At 40.6% G+C, this 20,223-nt stretch overlaps 1 protein-coding gene across 1 annotated transcript in view; it reads right to left on the reverse strand.

Moving 5' to 3' along the window:
* Positions 1-18,979, reverse strand: part of si:dkey-97m3.1 (fatty acyl-CoA reductase 1) — a 52,960-nt gene extending 33,981 nt beyond the window's left edge. Inside the window, exon 1 of the mRNA XM_039791668.1 lies at positions 18,803-18,979. Coding sequence (XP_039647602.1) covers positions 18,803-18,811 — 9 coding nt within the window. The 5' untranslated portion in view covers positions 18,812-18,979. The remainder of the gene's footprint in view (positions 1-18,802) is intronic.
* Between the last annotated feature and the right edge of the window lie 1,244 nt (positions 18,980-20,223).

A 20,223-nucleotide genomic window follows, 5' to 3' on the forward strand; every position in this document is an offset into this window, starting at 1 on the left:
CTTGTGAAGCTTGTGTGTGAATGCACGGTGAGGTTAAAGTGATGAAAGTGAAGCGGTTCAGTGCAAAGCCAAATCCACCGTGAATCACACTAAGGTGGCAAGGTTGTAAAAAGAAGTTTTGCATGAATGTAAGGTTACCCTTTAATGGCTTCAGTTTGATATATTTTGGAAGGAAAAAAGAAAGGAAAAAAAAACATTAAAAAAAAAAGGTAGACGTAATGTTCGGTGGAGTCATCTCTGTTCTGACCTTCAAACTGCCAGAAGAAACATGCAACTAGTATATTAGTATGCAAATTAGATGAACATCATACATGCGGATAAAGAGGAGAGTGTGTGTGTGTGTGTGTGTGTGTGTGTGTGTGTGTGTCCACAGTCAAAGGCTGTGCTCCAGAGGAGAAGTGACATTTATAGGCTGCATGGATACAACCGTGAAAAATGCACATCTCTCTTCCTCATTTCCGGTCATCTGGCAAAAGTATTTTTTGGGGTATTCCGATGCCTTTATCACAAAAACATTTATTATGATGTATATTAATACAGAAAACTATATTTTAAACGCATCACCTCCCTTGTCAATTTGAAGCCGGCAAAACACACACACACACACACACACACACACACACACTCACACACACACACTCACACACACACACTCACTCCCTGGACACTGTGACATTACAGCTCTCTCTGACCTGTACAATCATACGACCCAAACCTCAGAAGCTCAGGATGTACAATGGCAATCAAACTATGACAATATTCTGCAGGAATATCTTCTCCCAACGTTACAACAAGAACACTGTAAACTTGTTTTGGAATGTCATCTCCAGCCATCACTGCGCTGGTTTAATCTCTCACTCCACAAGGTCTTACTGTAGTTGTGTGTGTGAGGGGAAAACGCAGCTTGTTGCGTTATCCTTACATGAGATTTACTTGGCAACAGATCCAAACAAAGATTAGCTGGAAGCCTTACCGGTTAGCCACAACATTTACACAACAATCTGCAGCCATTGAAATGCAGTTAAAATCAAGAATGACTCAACAATGACTCACACACCTGCTTCAGCCTGCTAAGACACACATTTACCCAAGATAACGTGACCCAGACTTGGCTCTCATTCGGTCATGATTTTTTCACGCGTTTCACTATATGACAACTTAATTGGATCAATTGCTGCTCTAATGGTGGTAGTCTAATGTACTGTTCGCATATTTGGGCCAATTCAACACAATAAATCAGGAGCTGCCGTTTGCAGCTTTAGCAGTGGCAGGTGGCCAGGTCCTACAGGGTCCTGTAGATAAGAGGCTGAGGAGGCTCCTGGTCCTTAGCATCGACACCAACTCTGCTCTCTGAAATTCTATTCAACTCAATTCATTTCTGCAGCTCTCGTGACAACTGTCAAGTGCGTGTTCTATGGATTATCAAGAGTAATAAGCAGCACATATTTGTGTTACAATTTGGCTTTATACATACAAGAAAAAGGACCTTATTGTGGATTTTATTGCAGCTTTGTTTTATTTGATAGCTATAGTGTGCTGCCAAACATTTACTGCCAAACCCCCACAGAGACAACACTACAGCAGGGATTTATAACCACTTGAGGAAATGAGTGGGTGCATGGGAAGTTTATCACGGCGGGATTATGGCTACGGAAAAGCCCCGCGTAGATGTAAACGGCATCTACAGGAGGACTGAAAAATACTTTGCTGGTTTATTATAGTCGCCATAGTGCCCTCAAGTCAGACTGTGTTTCAGACAAAGGGGAGAATATTCACATCAAACCTAATCCAGCTTCGGTGGTGGGAATATCACAAAAATAAATGTTACGATTTAAGATGACATTTAAATGAACCGTGAACTTTTGAAAGCAACTTTTGGTTTGTGGTAATAAAACACCAGAGTATTTTTACAGAAGCAGCTAAACTTGTATGCAACTACATGGCCACACACACACACACACACTTTATTTGACAGTTAGTCCGCTGCCTAACATTTACAGTCTGTCCTTCTCCTCCTTTTAGACAACTGACATCAGCTGTGTTTTCTCTGAGGCTTGCTACAGCTATGCGTGTCTCCGATCAAAGCAGGTGTTGGCTAAAAGCTCACAATCACACTGTCAATGTTGCTGTTCATTTGGGTGTAACCATGACAATGATGCACCAATATATCATAGGCCTCTCAAAAGACTGGATGACGGCTTCCCGTCTCTGGTTGGCATCATCCTTTTCCTAAACCAATCACAGGAGCAGGGCACGTCCAGTCCTGTCTAACATTTGCCAACCAGCTAGAAGAAAGAAAAAAACAAAAAAAAAGAAAGGGCTGATGGAATGCCTAGTTGTACAATTCTGCACTTGGCAACAATAGAACAACATTTAGCCAACACTGACACTCTATCAGCACTTTCAGCAACTCAGTGGAGCTTGTGATTGTGAGTCTTCCCCCCCCCCCCCCCTTCCAGTCTGCTTTTTTCATCCTCTCTTCTGGGAAGCAGATTCCCGGCATGTCTGCCCAAACACGGAAATCAAATCCTCCTGAGCCAAAACGTAGCCCAGATAACCAAACAAATCTTGTTTTTACTTGCTTTCCTTCCATTCTGCAGTCTGTGCTTACAATACAGGAAAAAGATGTCGGATTCATTCTTCCAACTGGTTTGCAGTGGAAAAGAGACGTCACAGAAACTAAGGCCTGGCTTTCAAACTGAACGCAAAATCCACTGAGCTTTGCATTTACACCAACTCTGACAGATTAAAATAATCTGGATCTATAATTTACAGACAAGGTATTATCTGCAGATTTACTACTTCGGTCAAGGTCCTCTGTGGAGGCCCCTGACATTCCAGCTTTGTGCTTCACAGAGATTCCTTGTGGACACAAGGACAGGAGCAGGGAGGCTGAAAGTCACATCGGATTAACGCCTGACAATGGAAATGTTCCTGCAGCTGGAAAAGTGTTGGAATGGACACCTACCCCACACGCACGCACACACGCACGCACTGAGGTTAGACAGCCCCACCTCCAGCCTCTCCTTCTGCCTGTCAGTTAGAGCAGATGATGTCCAACCACCTCCTAGTACTACTACAAGCCAACATTGAAAACCGGAGCTAAACTGGAAACATCAAGAAGTCCAGTTTCTGTCTCTTTATACAGAAAACCCAATGTGCTTAATAGGGCTGGGTATTTAATAATTCCCTCAACTTGTCCTCGTCAATTTTACGCATAGTGAAGGACAAGCAGAATAAAGCTCAGCCGATGTGTGTCAGCATTAACCTTGTTGTGTTATCACTGATGAATAAAACAGCATCCTTTTTTTACAGTCCGTATAACTTGAAAAGAAAAGTGAAAGTACAGGGCAACAAGGTCTAGCACTAAAACCTCACGGGACCAGCTTTTTCGATTATGATGCCATCTTGGCAAAGTACCACGTCAGCGTCATGTCCAAAGTCACTCGGGGTCATTTCAAAAATAAAGTTTGGAGATACTCGAGGCATAAAAATACAGCTCAGCTGCTGCACTCTGGCGTCATTTCAGGTTTCCTTTTCTTCTCACTGAGGGTTTTTATCTCAAAGCCTCGCACCCCGGGAGGTCCCTGCTGTTTGTCGGAGGCAGGTTGTTTTAAGCCGCAGCGCTGCAGTCTTTCTGCGGCCTCCAGCCTTTCCTCAAACAACCCCGTATTAGTGGGTCAGCCGAGTGCTGCTGGAGACAGGCAAAAATGTAGCTCTACAGCTGCGCACTGGCTGAGACCATTATAAATGGACAAAAGCCGAGAGAGGCGGAGGGGAGGAGGTAGTGTGGGAAAAATGGAAAGCAAAATGCAACCAATAATTAAGGTGGCATTAGTCAACTTGAATGCCATTGCCAAGCAACACAAAGGAAAAGTCAGTCCCTTTCACTAAACTACAGTGCCAACATTGTAGAAAACCCTGAAAAGCTGAGTTAAGTGTACGACCACTGTGGGCAGTCTTTCTACATCACTGGGCCAACATGGAGATCTCGAAGTCCAACTGGTAAACTCAAGCCAGGAGACACAAGGGTTTAAGGGACCAAACCAAGCTAATTTAATCCAGGGTCCACGACTCCCAGAATGGAAACCACCACTAACAGACGGTTAGTAACATTGCGCCGTTACAGGAGGAGTAGCTTGAGCAGCACCAGCAATTGGCTTCAGTGCTCCGTCTGCATCTTCACAGGATGCATTCAGGCACAGTATTGAATTGTAAGTCACCCCCGTATTGGCATGATGATTAACCACAGCTCCTTCGGTTGTGGAAAGGGGCTGTGGGTGAGATGATAGAGGAACTGAGCAAGTCTGGGGTCTGATAGTGACCTGATCATGAGATTAGATTAATAAAATATATTTGCTCCTGGCAACAACAAAAAAAGTCAAGCTGTCAGTTTTAGCACAAAACACCAGTTATCACTGTAAACAATTAGTTTGCTAAATAGTAACCAGTCACATACTACACTCCATGATAATGTATCACTATGAAACATCTTTCCCAGCATCCTGCAGCACGACACCCCCGCTACAGTTTGAGGTTGTGACATTGGCCTTTACACAAACCCACCTAAGTGCAGAACACTTAAGGGCTTTTATCCCAGATTGCATTACTACACAAAAAACCAGAAGGTCTTCTCCTCCACTTCCATTTTTTTCTCCAAAGCAGCTAAAGGTTAATCTCATTAGAAATAATTGCATTAGCTGTGGGCTTTAAGGATTTAAGCAGCGTCTCTTTAATTTTTTTATTTTTTTTATCATTTTTTTTTTTTTATAAATATATGCCAGTTTCAAATCTACACATAAGGTTGTTGCCCTTTATCAGTTATCTGGCCGCTGGGGATTCAGTGTAAGAGCGTAGATTTCTGTGTTCGCATACTCGTGCATCAGTGCATGGTCTAAATGATGTCTGATGGCAGAGAGAGATTCTGTAATTACACCAGCTGCCTGTGAGCGACAGAGCCTCTGAGTGCTGTGGTGTCAGTTCACACCTGGCTCAGACCCAGACTGGCAATCGTACTCCCGAGTGCTGCGGCTAGGCCAAGAGGTCATGAACCTGTCCTGCACTGTGGTCATCCAGGTACGAATCGCAAGGACTGCTTTCTTTTCTTCTTCCAAACAGAAGTGCACAACAAAAAGCTGAGGGCTAGATGAGGTCAGCTAACAGACGGGCAGTAATGCTCAACCCCCTGAACTTCTGTTAAGAATCGAGAGAGAGTGGGGGAGGTTTCTCTGAAGCCTGCATTTGGTAACTGCTTTTTACTTCCAACCATAAACATCGTCAGCACGTAGATACAAACCTTCAGGAATAACGAATGAAGCCCAGTATTATAAAGGGTCACTTTTTACACTGCTTAGAGGTTATAAATAACCAAAATCAAACCCATAAACCTCTTATAAGTACCAAAACCACACTGTCTCCACTTACTTGCAGAATGTTGGGATATAGAAGCAGCGTACAACGGTCTATTCTGCGTGTGATTTCATCCTACAGAAATACAAGATTCTGAGACTTGGGAAGCAACTGTCCTGCCACTTTTCAAAAAATATTCTCAATTAACAGCAAAGTTCTGCATTATAACACTCTGATAAACTTGGTCTATACTGTAAATGGACTTTTATTTATTTATTTTTTTATTAATTTTTTTTACAAACACAAAAGCTGCCTTTATTTAGCATTTACTCAAAGATGAATAACAGTCAATTGGAGTTCAAACAATTAGTCGATTGACAGAATTAGATTAATTCTTTGAAAAACAAAACAAAAATGTAATTGCCAAAAATGTCCTGGTTACGACTGCTCAGATATGAATATTTACAGTTTTTCTCAGTCCTCTATGATAGTAAATTGAATATATTGGGTTTTGGACTGTTGGTTGAAAAAAAACAAGCATATTTGAAGATGTTTTCTTGAATTTTGGGAAGGTTTGATTGGAATTTTCCATAATTGACATTTTAGAGCCCATAAAGATAAATTAAGAAAATCTGGAGATTAATCAAAAATTTAAAACATTGCAGTAGTCAACATATGATCTTCATTCTTTTCTTAAATGCCTTTTTAAAACCCTTAACCCAATATGAAAGCCCACACATTTCTTAATGTTTCCCCTGAAGGCTGTAAGGAGATATGAATTTGTGGATGCAGTGTATTTTACAGATTCAAGTCATTTAGATATCCCTTTCCACAAAAACTGTTCCAATAAAAATAAAAAATCATCACTACTTGTTAAACAACAAATGTCATCCACTGCAAGGCCACCAAGAGCTCTAAGGATTCATTTTAATGACTCTGCGCCGATTCCCTTAAAGCTCAGTGTCGGGGCATTTACAGGAAACTTATCACAACATCAGCGGTCACATACAAATGAAATATTGATCAGACAAGTTAAACCAGAGGAAGTGGTAACATGAACACTATTCTCATCAGAAGATCGTTTTGGATACAGAAACTACAACAAGTTAAACCAGAGGAAGTGGTAACATGAAACTATTCTCATCAGAAGATTGTTTTGGATACAGAAACCACAACATCACCAGGCCACAAAAACGGAACGCACAACACACCGCGCGTAAAACCTCACTTTACTTCTCACTATAGAGCAAATCATATGGGGAGTTTATTATGAAAGGAATAATGAATTGAGTGTTTGAGGACACAGACTTTGATGAGTTTCATTTTCACCCAGCATGCATTGGCGATGTGGTTTTGCAATTCTTCAGCTGTAGAGAGCTCAGTGGCCTTATGAAGAAGCAATTCCCAAAGCGGCTGACAATAGGGCTCATGCTTTCAGCAGCTTGACACACTCACACATGTACAGTAGACATGCAGTGATGATGGGAACAGGCCTTATTGGGGAGGCGGTATCAAGCCCTTATCACAGAAACCGAGCCGAGCAAAGCCAATGCTGCCCTGTGACTTATCTTGCAGGCTCATGTTCCTAATGTGGAAAGCAGCATGGATCAGGATATCACCGAGGCTCAGCGGCCAATTCCTCGAAGCTGCCTTTACTGCTCCGTGAAACCTGTTCACTCTGGGGGTGATCACTCAATATCAACCTTCAATGGAATCATCTCATTTAATGACTCGAAACAAACCTAAATTTCTTTTTCCTAATAATGTTCTCTGAAGTTTCCCGGAAACTAGGTAATTTGGTACAGCTTTTAGAGAACATTGACATTTCCTTGTAAGAAAGCCTCAATTTAAACCCAATTAAATATTCATTCAGTATTTTATCTGAAACTTTTTTTTTTTTTTAAACTATATGCTGGCTTGTAGACAAATGTCACATTTTTGAATGTTCAGTGACCTGCACTGATGAAAGACTAGTTTGCACTGACAATTAGTTGGAATCAACTAATTGGAGGCCAATTAATTGGATACCAATTGACACTTCCATTTAATTGGTACCAAATTGACATTTCTAGGAAACTTCCTGGGAAATTATTCAGAAATTAAGAATCCCTAAAATACTGTTGAAAATGCGTACAAGAGGTTTCACATCTCATGACAGACCTCAACCACTTAAAATATATGGTGATGGCAGGAAAGAAATATATTCAAGACCTTTCTAAATGAAAATTTAAGACCAATACCGTGAGGGAACTTAAATCTGATGCTTTTCCTAACCTGCAGATACAGTTATGCACATTGGGTTCAGTTTGGACCCACATTTCATATAGATTTGCCATGATATACATGTGATACATCTGATATTGTGACACTTATAGCCATATCACACATCAAAGGGGTAAATGATTGCGCAATAATTGAGGATTCTCTCTTAATCCAAGAGTTGCATATGTTAGTCACATGTATATACACTGCAGCCTATGTGGCATGATATAACTACACACCATCTTGTAACTCATGACTTGTTTGTGCTTTTGAACAACCAGTTCGCTTGCATGAAAACAAATATTTGTGACCAAGTCATTTAATCAGGTATCCTGTGCAAAGATATATTACAGTGAACATGTAACACCAAGTTCTATGCTCTACTTTATACACACAATCGATAGCTTCACTTTGTGCTGCTGCCGGTCAGGTTTATAATTAATGACACAGGAAGTCTGACGTCCGTTGGTGACATGTTAGTCTCTCCCATCCATCCGATTACAGCCGAGGTGGAAAACACACTGATGGTTTGGACACGGACACACACGGCTGTCTGCTGGGAACAAGGCGAGGTGGAGAGATTAAAAGACTGCTCTCTTCCTGGGAAGGAGCCACTCCGCGACACACCGTACCCTTCCGCCAGAGTAACTTTTTTTGGGGTGAATGTGGCTCTTTAAGTGGCCAGATGCTTTTATGCTTCATTTGAAGCAAACAAACAGGGTGGCAAACAGAATTACTTTGGAATTAGCAATAAGGGGGTGGTTACAAGAGTCTTCTCATTGCCCAGACAAGTCATTAATAATGCTGCAACTCATTACTTTCTACGTACATTTATTTTTTCCATCATCGTTTAATCTATAAAATGCCAGTGCTGGGATAAAGCTTGACATCAGGCACGCCAGATGTCAGGCTTTATCTTTTCCTCCCGCTGTCTGTTTAACAAGGGCACGGTCGCTGGATCCGCCCAAGAAGAGTGGCTTATTTACATTTCTTTAAACCAATCGCAGAGTGTCGTTGTCGTCTATCGCCCCCACCCCCTATTCCAAAAATAATTAGCGGTGTAGCCAGACCAATTGAGGGGTGTCAATTTAAAAATAAAAATAAAATAAAAAATAAAAATCAGCTAATCACCATACATTGAAAGATTTCAAGCAGAAGCTGGTACCAGCAAATAGTATCTTTTTCATGAATGACTTAAAGCTGCACCAAATCAATATTCTATAATAGCAATGGATCAAATGACTTGTTTTACCATTTAAAATTTTTTATAAAATTTAAAAAAAAAGTATAAGTCATAGTGACAAACCCACAGAATCACCCAAAATCAAATTTGAGCGAGTGAGCATTTAGCAGTAAAAGAGCCAGATATTTTTATCAAGGTTTGGTGGAGACTGAAACAGAGCTAGAGTGTGAGTAACTGGACTTCGATGAATCCAGAAACATGACAAATGAATGCCAATGTTGCTCCATGTCCACTGGCAACCCTTTGCTAAGACGTTAGCCATAACAACTAAAAGGTTATTTCAGTGTTGTGTTTACAGCTTGTGTGCAATGCAATCAATTCCCAAAATTGTCCACCAATTTTTTTAGCACACCAAACTAAAAGCAAAATGTAATGACTTTGACCTGAAAAGCAAATACATGGTAATAATGAATAGGCCATACAGTCACTTGATAGTCAACTTGCTGCCTTTATCTCCTCTGTATCCTTCCAGTACTGGGATGCGTGGTGTGCCTGCATGGAGGATGCAATGACAATTAGCTGCTGCTCTTATTTCAGTTCCACTAATTAGCAGGCAAGTGAAAGGAAATGCCCTGGTAGATTGTAATGCTCAGGTCTCAGGGAAAGAAAGGACCATCAAGTATTAAAGAGGAAGGTCTTGGCTGCCGGCCATACTGGCCGAGCATAGGACGGGTAGGCGGTTTTTTCTTCAAAAAAAAAAAAAGGTCCCCGACAGCCAGGGTTGGGCCACCCTGACATCCCTAATGGGGTCGAAGACAAACGTCACTCTACATTAGCCCCAGAGGCTGATACTTTTACTCCTAGGTGAAGAGAGTAAATATGAGAGAAGGCAAACTTTTCCCTCTTAAGCAACTAAACATTATAGCCTCAAGAATGAGCGGCTTGCAGCCAAGTCAGGTAGCCAGTTGTAGCCCGATATGGAGAATCTTGTATGTTTCGGGTAGTGAACAAAGGATGCACTTTCAATCCCTGCAGATACAAATGAGGAACTTTGGGTTAATTTGTGGTGTCGTATTTACCAAGTGTCAGCAACAGAGCCTTCAAACAGCAAGAGCAACTTTAACCCTAAGTCCCTAAACTAAACGGCAGGTAATAAATAGCAAATGTGCCAGCTAATTTCTCAGTTGCAATCAATCAGCTCGTCCTTCTGGGCACTATACATTAGCAGATACAAACCTGTGAACATTTTGACCTGCTCCGGATAATTATCGTAAAGTAAAACCAAAAGTATGAAACCGCTGTCATTTTATAGACTCCTGGTTTCAACCAGTACAAAAAGCCATCAGTTTAGTTTAAGAAACTCATCGGACTTCTGTAAGGAATCTCTAAAAGACGTGTTCGTTTGATTTCTGAGGAGGAAGGAGAGGCTGGGGTCGAATTGAAAGTTAAGCAAAAGGTTTAATGAAACAGCATGATGAAAACGACATGACAAAAACAAAATGATACACTGCAGCTGACAGCTGACTGAAATGACATGCCTCCTCTTCAGGAATTACATCAATCAGTCCTGAGACATGACAAAACAAATACACTGTAAAACAGCAGTCTGCTAACCTGCTTCCCCTTGCGGGGTCACAGTTGCAGCCCTGAAATCATCTCCGTTTCCGAATTATATTCCTGTCTCTCAGGTTAAGGACACACCTCTGAATTTCAGGTTTACTCCAGGTCACAGACAAGTCATTTAACATGGTAGTGCCGATTCTGTTCAAGTTTACAGAGTTTGCATTTCCTTTGTTCTAATTAAGTCTGGCCCCGCAGGGAGTGGCTCCCCAAAAGTTGTTTAAACAATAAGTCTTCTAGAGCATCTACATTCATGCTAAATAACAGACATGACCTAATCAATTCTTTAGAAGCTTGAGAAGGTGTGAGCCAGACAAATGCTGATTAGGCTTAATCAGTATTGAAACATTCCTTCACTCAGTCACACAACAGTTTACATTTTTTACCTAAAAGTATGTTGTACTAAAACATAAGCATGGTTTTAACTTTTATCTTCAACACTTCCTCTTCTATCAAGTTAAAACATCCTTTCTCTCCTTAACTCACACTCCATGGTTTACACATTAAAAGAATGCATTTTAATGTTTATATCCAACTCCAATATCCTGTTTCAACAACAAAAATACATCACATTGAGATCTTTTCATGCAGCCTTATACAGTATATTCAAGTCACCCACTGAATAGGGGAAGCCTGCGATGTATGATTTGCACCGCTCACAAACCGAGTGCAAATAGTTGTTTTGGAGAACAAATTGATGTTTTTGTCCTCTTCTAGTGACTGTGGAAGTTTTTTTTGGTTTGTTTTTTTAATCATCATCAGGACCCTTTCTGTTCACTCCTGGGTGGTTATGACTCATCAGTTGAATCACTTATCTCATACAGTAATCTCTTGTGTAAACCGGTAAAGTGGTGTTGCAACAACTGCCAGCTCATCACAGGGTGAAACATTCACTTAACATTGCAAGAAGAATATTCACTGCCGTCACCAAAGCTATTGGTACAAGGTCAAATAGAATGGTCGAGAAGTATAACCCAATCTAGAATCAGAATGGGTAAACCATTATTGACTGTTATGATCTAGCAGTTAAGGGTCAATGAAAACTGTTAAGGTTTGTTAGTGCGTAATTTACTGTAGCTAAATCTTTATTTAAAAAAACATGTTATTCTTAAGTTCTGAATTGCCTTTGTTCTTAATTTCATTAATTATTATCCATTCAAACTGTATACGGTTATACCGTCAAAATCATTTCTTCCCACTCTTTAAAGCACTTTATTATAAATTCAATTAGATTTAGGTGACTGATCTGCATTAGGGTTTTTATAGCTACATATTGCACCTTCTACGATCATGTTAAATAAAGTAATAAAAAGCAAATGAAAGATCCACCGTTTCTATAAACAATCTGCGATATGTAACATTATTTCAGCATTTATCTTATGAAAAAAATAAATAAAAAATAATTTTTCAACTAAATATCGCACAGTCGATTGATCGCGGTCTTCACGATTAGCTAATCGCATTCTTTCAATCCGCGGTTTCGATTTCATTCAGCCCTAATCTGCACACTTTTAAAAAGATATTTTGGGCATTTTAGGCCTTCATTATACAGGACAGCTGAATATGTGAAAGGGGACAGATAGAGGAAACGAAATGCAGCAAAGGGCCGCAGGTCGGAATCGAAACCGTGACTGCTGCGTCAAGGACTGAGCCTTAGTACATGGGTCGCCCGCTCAACCAGGTGAGCTATCCAGGCGCCCCATGATCTGCACACTTAAGATATCTTAGAGTGGTCTTGTGAGGAGGTCATTGGCTTCAATAATCATCACTGGGTGACTCAGTCACTGGTAAATCCTCGCCGTTACCCTCCAGTGACAGGCTGTTAAGGAGCACCAATGTCCATGTGAGGTTCAATGTCATTCAACCCATCGGATTATCCCCCTTTGGTTATTAAGAGCCAGGAGGCCTGCAGGAAACACAGATGGAGAGTGATGCTGCAAGGTGACCAAGGGTAATTTACAACATCTGCTTGAGCCTTCAACTTAAAAAAATAAATAAATAAATAAAAAAGGGCTATACCAGTGACTTTTACTATACATTATACGCCGTATATATTTTACGTCATAGCTAACATTTGCAGTGTTTTAGAAATTTGTATTTACCATCAGCCATTGCTTTCCGATCAGTTTCATGCAGTGGGAAAATCAAGATAATACAAAACAGGGTTGGGTATAAAAGGCTGTACATCAATTGCTTTTTTGGTAACGTAATGGATTACCTATTGGAATTACACCATTTACAGTGCCTTGCGAAAGTATTCGGCCCCCTTGAACTTTTCGACCTTTTGCCACATTTCAGGCCTCAAACATAAAGATATAAAACTGTAATTTTTTGTGAAGAATCAACAACAAGTGGGACACAATCATGAAGTGGAACGAAATTTATTGGATATTTCAAACCTTTTAAACAAATAAAAAACTGAAATATTGGGCGTGCAAAATTATTCAGCCCCCTTAAGTTAATACTTTGTAGCGCCACCTTTTGCTGCGATTACAGCTGTAAGTCGCTTGGGGTATGTCTCTATCAGTTTTGCACATCGAGAGACTGACATTTTTGCCCATTCCTCCTTGCAAAACAGCTCGAGCTCAGTGAGGTTGGATGGAGAGCGTTTGTGAACAGCAGTTTTCAGTTCTTTCCACAGATTCTCGATTGGATTCAGGTCTGGACTTTGACTTGGCCATTCTAACACCTGGATATGTTTATTTGTGAACCATTCCATTGTAGATTTTGCTTTATGTTTTGGATCATTGTCTTGTTGGAAGACAAATCTCCATCCCAGTCTCAGGTCTTTTGCAGACTCCATCAGGTTTTCTTCCAGAATGGTCCTGTATTTGGCTCCATCCATCTTCCCATCAATTTTAACCATCTTCCCTGTCCCTGCTGAAGAAAAGCAGGCCCAAACCATGATGCTGCCACCACCATGTTTTACAGTGGGGATGGTGTGTTCGGGGTGATGAGCTGTGTTGCTTTTACGCCAAACATAACGTTTTGCATTGTTGCCAAAAGTTCGATTTTGGTTTCATCTGACCAGAGCACCTTCTTCCACATGTTTGGTGTGTCTCCCAGGTGGCTTTTGGCAAACTTTAAACGACACTTTTATGGATATCTTTAAGAAATGGCTTTCTTCTTGCCACTCTTCCATAAAGGCCAGATTTGTGCAGTATACGACGTGATTGTTGTCCTATGGACAGAGTCTCCCACCTCAGCTGTAGATCTCTGCAGTTCATCCAGAGTGATCATGGGCCTCTTGGCTGCATCTCTGATCAGTCTTCTCATTGTATGAGCTGAAAGTTTAGAGGGACGGCCGGGTCTTCGTAGATTTGTAGTGGTCTGATACTCCTTCCATTTCAATATTATCGCTTGCACAGTGCTCCTTGGGATGTTTAAAGCTTGGGAAATCTTTTTGTATCCAAATCCGGCTTTAAACTTCCCCACAACAGTATCTCGGACCTGCCTGGTGTGTTCCTTGTTCTTCATGATGCTCTCTGCGCTTTACACGGACCTCTGACACTATCACAGAGCAGGTGCATTTATACGGAGACTTGATTACACACAGCTGGATTCTATTTATCATCATTAGTCATTTAGGTCAACATTGGATCATTCAGAGATCCTCACTGAACTTCTGGAGAGAGTTTGCTGCACTGAAAGTAAAGGGGCTGAATAATTTTGCACGCCCACTTTTTCAGTTTTTTATTTGTTAAAAAAGTTTGAAATAGCCAATGAATTTCGTTCCACTTCATAATTGGGACCCACTTGTTGTTGATTCTTCACAAAAAATTACAGTTTTATATCTTTATGTTTGAGGCCTGAAATGTGGCAAAAGGTCGAAACGTTCAAGGGGGCCGAATACTTTCGCAAGGCACTGTATGTACAACAGCAACTGAAGCAGGTTCAACATTACTAGGGATGTGTTGGAATGAAGTTTAGAGACCTTAATTGTTGGTTTAGAGTGTGCATTTTTACAAAATTAAGCCAAATTTTAGTAAAATTTCCACAAACTTGACAAAACATGGAGTAGGAGTACTGGTTCATCTCTTGGTTTATAATGTTATAAAGTTCACAAATTGTTGTGTGAACATGAGCAGCTGTACAAGAACTTCCCCTACTTTGGTATACAAATCAGGAAATATCTGATCTAGGGCAGCACCTTACAATTATTTTCATTTTTAAAATTGGAAGAAAGCTCAGTTGCGCTTGAGCTTTAGAAAAGCTCGGTGAAATGTAGCTTGTGTGGACGCTACTGCACCATAAACTACGGCTTACGGGCCGACTACTAATAAAAGAGCTAAGTTAGTGAAAATGCATCGATTCAGAAAACAGTGACGCTATTGACACTGCTTGCAACACAAGTTGGATTTAGTGCTGCGACGCGGTCGGCACAGGTTGCTAATGTAGGCTACTTTTTAATTTGACGGAAGGTGTCATAGTAACACATGCTGGTTCAACGGATTTGTGTACAATCAAATCGGTTAAGTCTTGTACACCGTACTAGACCAGTTAAACAGGAAAATTGGCCCTACTTGCAGAGCCCAATTGTGTGCCATGTGAAAAACTACTGGTTTTATTCTATAGCCAAAACCTCAAAAGTGTATTAACCATCATATCTGGAAAAAGAAGAGAAGCAAAATTCTCACATTCAAGAAGCTAAAACCAGAAATGAAATTCAAATGAATTCATCAGCATCAGTTTTAAATATAGGACTGCTGCCTGGAACAGCAAGAAAGATAAATCCCAATTCTAAACTGTAAAGCTACTATGATTTAGTCATACATCTAAATAATAGGGTGCAAACCAAAAGGAGTTGCAGTACATATATATACACACACACATACACACATACATACATATATATATATAAAAAAAAGAAAAGTCTAAACTGAGATGTTTGTATGATCCATTGCATGTTACATCATACTTAGTTTAACATTATTAAAGGATAAGGCTAACAATATGGGTTTCTCTCCTCCTCCGCACTGACTGACGCTGACAACATAGTGATTTCCAACCTTGCAGTGGTGGTTGTGGCTGATGAGGAAGCACACTGCAATCCCCTCACCCCAGAGACCACATCTTAACACCACCGCCTCTCTCAAACTGCCTGAAACGGTGGACACGCCGAGATGCAAAAAAGAAAACAGCTCCCACGCTGCTGCTCTCCCATTATGCCTCTGCACTCACTCTACCCATACTACTACTCTGTGGTATGGAAATGCATGGAGGAAGATAGCAGCAGAAAACAAAAAGCATCTACTTAGCATTCAAAGACCTGCAACAGGAGACAGAAAAGGAGGGAAAGGAAGCACATGTGCAAAGCGGAGGGTTGTGAAAGAGAAATGATGAAAGAAGAGAGTGAGAGGGTATTGCAGAAACAGTTGTGGCTGGAGGTGAGAGCACAGGATGAGAGGCTGCACACATGTAAACAAGGCAGGCATACATGAAGACAAAAGAGGGACTTTCTAAAAATCAGCCCAGACCTGTTCTTTGTGATGAAATCCAACAATCAACTCAAAATGCTTTCTGGCAGCATCTGATCACTTAGTGCAGAAATATATAGCTGAGGGGGCGACCTCTAGCTCACCCAGTAGGAGTGTGTGCCCCATGTAGGCGGAGGCCTTTGCAGCGGCCCGGGTTTGAATGAGACCCTTTTCTGCGTGTCATCTCCCTCCCACCTTTCCTGTCTACCACTGTCACTCTGAAATAAAGGGGAAAAAGCCCCACCCCCCAAAAAAGAATCTTAAATATATAAATGAGCACACAGTCACACACCCAACACTTATCTGAGAGCAAAATATAGGTCATCTTGTGATAATTGGAGCTATATTTGTGATCCTGATTTAGAAATCAGCTCAAGGCACTTTTCTTATTGTTACGTCTTGCAGTATAGCGAGATTATAGCGAGAGATGGAGAAAGGTTCATGATCAAACATCAAAACACCTTTTCAGAGGGAAATCTGCAGGTTTGCACAATTTGATGGACTGATATTTCATGCGAGACTTTTTCTAAATAAAAGGAAATGGTATTAGTTTTATAACTTGACATGTACAGTTTCCATGAAGAGTTAATTTGTCATACAAGCTCCAACATTGAGTGGGAATAACGCACGTTTGTGTCAATATACAGTGGTAGACTTTAAACATTTTTGTAGAGATCTACAATACGATTGTTTCAATGACGTACATTTTAAAACGTAAAGCTGCCACGATTAGTTCATTAATTGATTAGTCAAATCGACGAAAAATGCATCTGCAACCTAGCCTGACAAGCTAGGGTGCGTCTACATTTATAGGCCATCTGCAACCATTTTGATGATTGAATAATTTTCTGTTTTATAATTGTAAAACTGAATATATGGTAGTTTCAGGCTGTTGAACAACAGCAACTTTGGCCTGTGGAAAATTATTTGTCACTATTTAGACTAAATCAAAAAAATAATCGATAAGTTTTAGTTGCAGCTCTACTTTAAAGTTACAAAAAAAAATGAATGCAACTTTTGACCGTCTCTGCTCTACAACCATTTGCAGTGATTCATGGAGCTGATAAAATAACACATACACACAATAAAAATAAAGCTATTAAAATAATGATCTTGCACTGCTGGCTATAAGCTCTGCCGGGTTTTATTTTTCCTAATTAGATTTCAATTTGAATTGACATGACACCCCTACAATGTAACCAAAAAAGGGGGATAATGCACACAAAATTAGTGGAGTCTACAGTGGAGTAGATTTTAAGTTCCATATTCAAAAGGATAAACTTTGAGAAATGGGTCAAAAGATACAGGACTGACTGCTCTGATGTGGGGTAGGTAAGGTAGCTCTGTTTCAAGCTCTTTGTACAGTAAAAAGGTGTTCTAGTCTAAAGTAAAAATCACATGCAGCACCACCACACAGCTTCCCTGTAAGGGAATTCATTAAAATTGGCATCTGTGGTCTGATGTGGACCCATGTATAAGTAGTCTCAGAACAGAAACTAAAAAAGTCAAAGTCTGATCAGAACACAAGCTGCTGCCCAGTCATCTCAGATGGGCTCACTTTCACATGGCAAAACACTAATTCGTTAAAGAAGTTAAATAAGTTAAAAACAGTGTAGCGAAATTAATCCGTGCCAACACTCCATTCATAAAGACCCTCTTCCAGTAAAACTTTCCAAATTAAAAAAAAAAAAAAAAAAAAAGTAGGCCTACCAACATTAGGTCTGCAATGGATTATTTTGTGTATCAATTAAGATGCCAATTATTCCGTCAATTAGTCGTCTGGGCTACAAAACGTCAGAATCTCAGCGGAGACTGTATCTAGGCTACTTTTGCTTAACAAATAATTCAAATATTTGATTAATCAACTACTTATTTAATATGAAACCAATATACACACACTTTCAAGAGAATATGAAATAGACCGAAAACTTTTATAGGCCATTATAATTTTGGTGTGATTTTTTTTTTTTTTTGAAGGAAACTATGTGAAACTGTATAGGCCCATTTGATTGTAAGTGATAGTAGGGCCTATTGAAAACTTCTTATGTCCCAAGTTTGGCAACACCTTCTGAGTCATGAATCCCCCATTGCTTCCGAGGCACCACACTAAAAATAAAAATTTAATATTGATATTATCGGTTTCCCACCTTGATAGTCATTGTTGATAATTATTGTGAGAAATCATTAATATGATCAGTGTCTTCACATAGATGACTATCATTAATAATCATATATAACTAAAGGCAAACTGAGCAAATTTGTTATTTCAGAAGAGTGTATCAAACTGGTAGCCCTTCGTATGACTCAATGCACATGAAGTAGCTCTCAGTTTCAAACAGGTTGGTGACCCCTTACAGCCTATCTAAGACCTCTTCCCAGGACTGAGTGGGTGTGTTTAGATTGACATCTTCCTGAGTCAGAAGAACGGAAATCACCTGTGTGGGTGTTCACAGGCTTTTAATTGTAAATATTGTATTTTATTTTTTTAATGTGTAGGCTATAGGTAGGAAACCACAGCCCGTACTTCCCGTATCGTTGGCGTTAACGGCTGCTAGCTTGCCGCAGCTGCTCCACGCCGACTACGGCTCGAGCTGCGCCTCTACCCGCTGCCCTGCTGTCGGAGGCGGCTTCAGACCCGTGCTAACTGCGTCCTCGCTCTCCTTTCAAACTCCAACATTTAGACCGAGACAAACAAATGATAATACATCCTAAACACTATGGATTTTCCCAACTGAGTGTGCTCGGAGACGTTTTCAGTTCCGGCGTGTTGATGCTCACTGCAGCGGCGTGCCACGACACGGCTTCCCAAAATCCATATTCAAATAGCCTACTAATAAACAAGCTCCCGGCGATTTAAATTAAAACAATTTAAAAATAAAAAAAAAAAAAAAAACTTTAAAATCCTTCCTACCGTGGACATGGATTGGTGCGGGCGGCTGTGCGGTGCGGCAGATGCGGACACCCTTCCTTCTCCCACCGGCTGCCTGGGCTCTGGCTGCTGGATACTTGCACGGCTCCGCCGACTGGCTGCCTGTCTTCCCACTACAGCAGCTAGACACAGACTGCCAGTCTGCCACACAAATGTTAAGATACTGAGTGGGCAGGGCGCGTCACCCCGCCCGTGGGCCCTCCCCTAGTCCAGCCGATACACGCCGTTCTGTCAAGCGAAGACCGCGTCACGCCAAATTTCATTCAAAACATCTCGGAAGTTAACGTGGCTTGCGTGATGTGCATGGAGTCGTTATTCGTTGGAAAGCGTTCTGTCTGAATGATCAGAAAATGAAATTGGGCACATGCCAAACATAAACATAAACGCATTATTTCACTGAAATAGGCCTAACGTTTAAATGCTTTGCGTTGCAAAATAGGCTGTGCAGTTTTCATAAAGCAAAACCTTAGATGATAGCCTATGAGGATGGTATGGTGACATATTTGTTTGTCATATCTCTATCCACTCATAGTATATGCTACTATCAATGTATAGGCTACTAGAAAACGTTTGCAGCCTGTAAATAATGTCACTCAAAATATAGCCTGATGCTATTGTGACCCGAAACACTAGCAAGTGGACCATCTATTTCTAGAAGAGCATAAATCAGGAGATAAACAATTAATAGGATACAACAAGATAAAAAAAAAAACAAATTAATTTGATAATCCCAAACCAGAACATTCCACTCAATGTGCTCAACTTTAAGTATCTCTAAATTTGAAACATAAGCCTTAGCCCGTCTCCTAACAAAACGATCTATCGCTCTTAAACTGAACCCATTGTTCATTCTGCATGTCAGGATGGGCCCTTTTTATTGACACCCATAAAACATGCTAGGACAGGTCATTTGCCTCCTTGGTTGCAAAGCACTAATTTATAATTAAAGTTATCAAGTACTTGGCATCAAAAACCACCATATCGGTTATTAGTTACATCCAGTCTGTTGCCTGGAGGACATTTAAAACTTCGGTTGGTGCCATTATTCCACACCTTACAGCTTTGATTATGACTCACATAGTTTCACTGCACTTGGCTGAAGGGCACAGAGTTTGCTTTTTGCTACACAGCTATGCCATAAATTGAACATAATCGATAAAATGAATCTCTATTTGTAATATGTAATATCTATACAGCTGTGAAAGTATGAATGCAGGATACCACAACTCTGCAGATGATAGAACAGGTCGCACCCATGCATGCCAACTATTTAAAGGAAATGCAATATACGGGGTGTCAGAAGATGTGACTGCAAACTGGGTTTTGAGCAAAAACCTCAAAGTGGCCCTCACACGCTGACAGGACCTGCTTTAACAGGTCAACCTCTCTCTCTCTCTCTCTCT

Source organism: Perca fluviatilis, chromosome 23 (assembly GCF_010015445.1).
Source record: "Perca fluviatilis chromosome 23, GENO_Pfluv_1.0, whole genome shotgun sequence".
NCBI classification, from domain to species: domain Eukaryota; kingdom Metazoa; phylum Chordata; class Actinopteri; order Perciformes; family Percidae; genus Perca; species Perca fluviatilis.